Source organism: Austrofundulus limnaeus, unplaced genomic scaffold (genome assembly GCF_001266775.1).
Source record: "Austrofundulus limnaeus strain Quisiro unplaced genomic scaffold, Austrofundulus_limnaeus-1.0 Scaffold45, whole genome shotgun sequence".
Lineage (NCBI taxonomy): Eukaryota > Metazoa > Chordata > Actinopteri > Cyprinodontiformes > Rivulidae > Austrofundulus > Austrofundulus limnaeus.
In genome coordinates, this window is record NW_013952447.1 from 721888 (window position 1) to 723794 (window position 1907).

The 1907-nt window shown below is 41.4% G+C and overlaps 1 protein-coding gene across 1 annotated transcript in view; it reads left to right on the plus strand.

The window, feature by feature from the left end:
* Positions 1–1653, plus strand: part of LOC106517147 (5-hydroxytryptamine receptor 4) — a 5149-nt gene extending 3496 nt beyond the window's left edge. Inside the window, exon 4 of the mRNA XM_014007861.1 lies at positions 224–1653. Coding sequence (XP_013863315.1) covers positions 237–1292 — 1056 coding nt within the window. The 5' untranslated portion in view covers positions 224–236 and the 3' untranslated portion in view covers positions 1293–1653. The remainder of the gene's footprint in view (positions 1–223) is intronic.
* The last annotated feature ends 254 nt before the right edge of the window (positions 1654–1907 follow it).

Below are 1907 nucleotides of genomic sequence, written 5' to 3' on the forward strand. Positions count from 1 at the left end.
TATAAAGTTAAAGATACTTTGCTACAAAACGTTTTTTTTTTTTTCAGGTCTTTTTTGGTGATTTATTAAACATAAACCTATTAAGCTTTAGAGAATTGCAAACAATGTAAGATACTTTTATGTGAAACATCAGCCTAATATAAATTTCTGTGTTTTTACCAGTATTCCATTGTGGAGTGAAACCAGTATCATAGCTGTTTTTTCCAACTGTGTGTTTTGACAGGTCTGATAACAACATGGATAACATCAGCCTGGAATGGACTAGAGAAGCTAACACATCTCTTCAGACAGAAATGTCCTGTGCTACATTGAGGAACCAAGTGTCACACATTTTTCTGTACACCTTCCTCTCAGCTGGCATAGTGTCCACTGTGGTGGGCAACTTCCTGGTTGTTTTGTCCATCGCCTACTTCAAGCAGCTGCAGTCTCCGACAAATTGTTTTGTCATGTCCCTTGCCGTGGCTGACTGCCTGGTTGGCCTGTTGGTGATGCCTTACAGTATGATCCGAACTGTGGAGGGATGCTGGTACTTTGGCTCCCTGTTTTGCAAGCTTCACTCCAGCCTGGATGTCATGCTCTGCACTGCCTCCATATTCCACCTCAGCTGCATTGCCTTTGACCGGTATTATGCCGTTTGCAATCCGCTGGTTTACTCCTTGAAGATGTCCCCCAATCGAGTAGCTCTGCTCATTGCTGTTTGTTGGGCTGTACCTATGCTCATCTCCTTTGGTCCCATAATGCTAGACCTTCACATTGCTGACATAGACATACCAATTCCTGAAGACATGTGTGTATTTTTGGTCAGTCGCATTTACGCCGTCATGGCCTCATTAGTAGCCTTTTACTTGCCCATGGCTGTCATGCTCGTGGCCTACTGGAAGATCTTCAAAGCTGCGAAACGGCAGGCCCAGCAGATCAACGCCATGGAAAGTCAAATGGCTGCTGGAGTGGGCAAAGACTCGAGCAAGAAGAAACGACACCGCAACACTATGAAGAGGGAAGGCAAGGCAGCAAAAACTTTAGGCATTATCATGGGAGTTTTCCTTATCTTCTGGATGCCCTTTTTTACAATCAACATTATGGATCCGTTCATCAATTATAGCACTGAGGTTGTTGTCTGGGATGTTTTCCTGTGGTTAGGATACATCAATTCATCACTTAATCCCTTCTTGTATGTTTATTTTAACCGCTGCTTTCGAAGAGCATTCCTCATGTTCATTGGCTGCAAGGTGTGCCTGCCTGGAATATCTCCTGGGATGGAGTTATCACATTCTAAGAAAGAGGCAAACTAATGTTCAGAATAACTACAAAGTTAATGCAATGTTTTGTTGAACTACCTTGGTAAAAAAATCTTTAAAATACAACTCCAGATTATGTTAAGCAGACAAAAAGTGTTAGGGTTAATTGGAGTTTGTGTTACAAGAACTTTACATTTTATAGGCACTGATGTGAGAAATCTTACTTTTTAAATGGTGTCTAAAAGTACAGTGCATTTCCTAATTTCTTTGTGTAGCAGAAAATATAGATGTGTTTTAAGTCTGTGTCTACAGCTTTTCTCATAGCATTTAGAAGTGGATTTGGTTTGGATATGTTTCTATTTTCCTCTGTTATGGCTGGCTCAAAGCCGCAACAAAACAGGGAGATGAGATGGAGTAACAAACAGTGGGGGCTCGTCCGGGATTTGCACCTGGGACCTCTCGCAGGGCCGTGACATCCTCCTAACTTTAATGACTAGTCATCCAAATAAGGAATGTGTTTGTGATATTAGGTGAATTTCCATTCAGCATGTGGTGAACTGTAGAAATTATTTTTGCACAATGTTCAGTTTAACTGTCGGGTTCAGTCCTAGTGTCTAAAACATACATTTGTGACTGTGCTGAAGTACAAGTACACACAAAAATATTGCT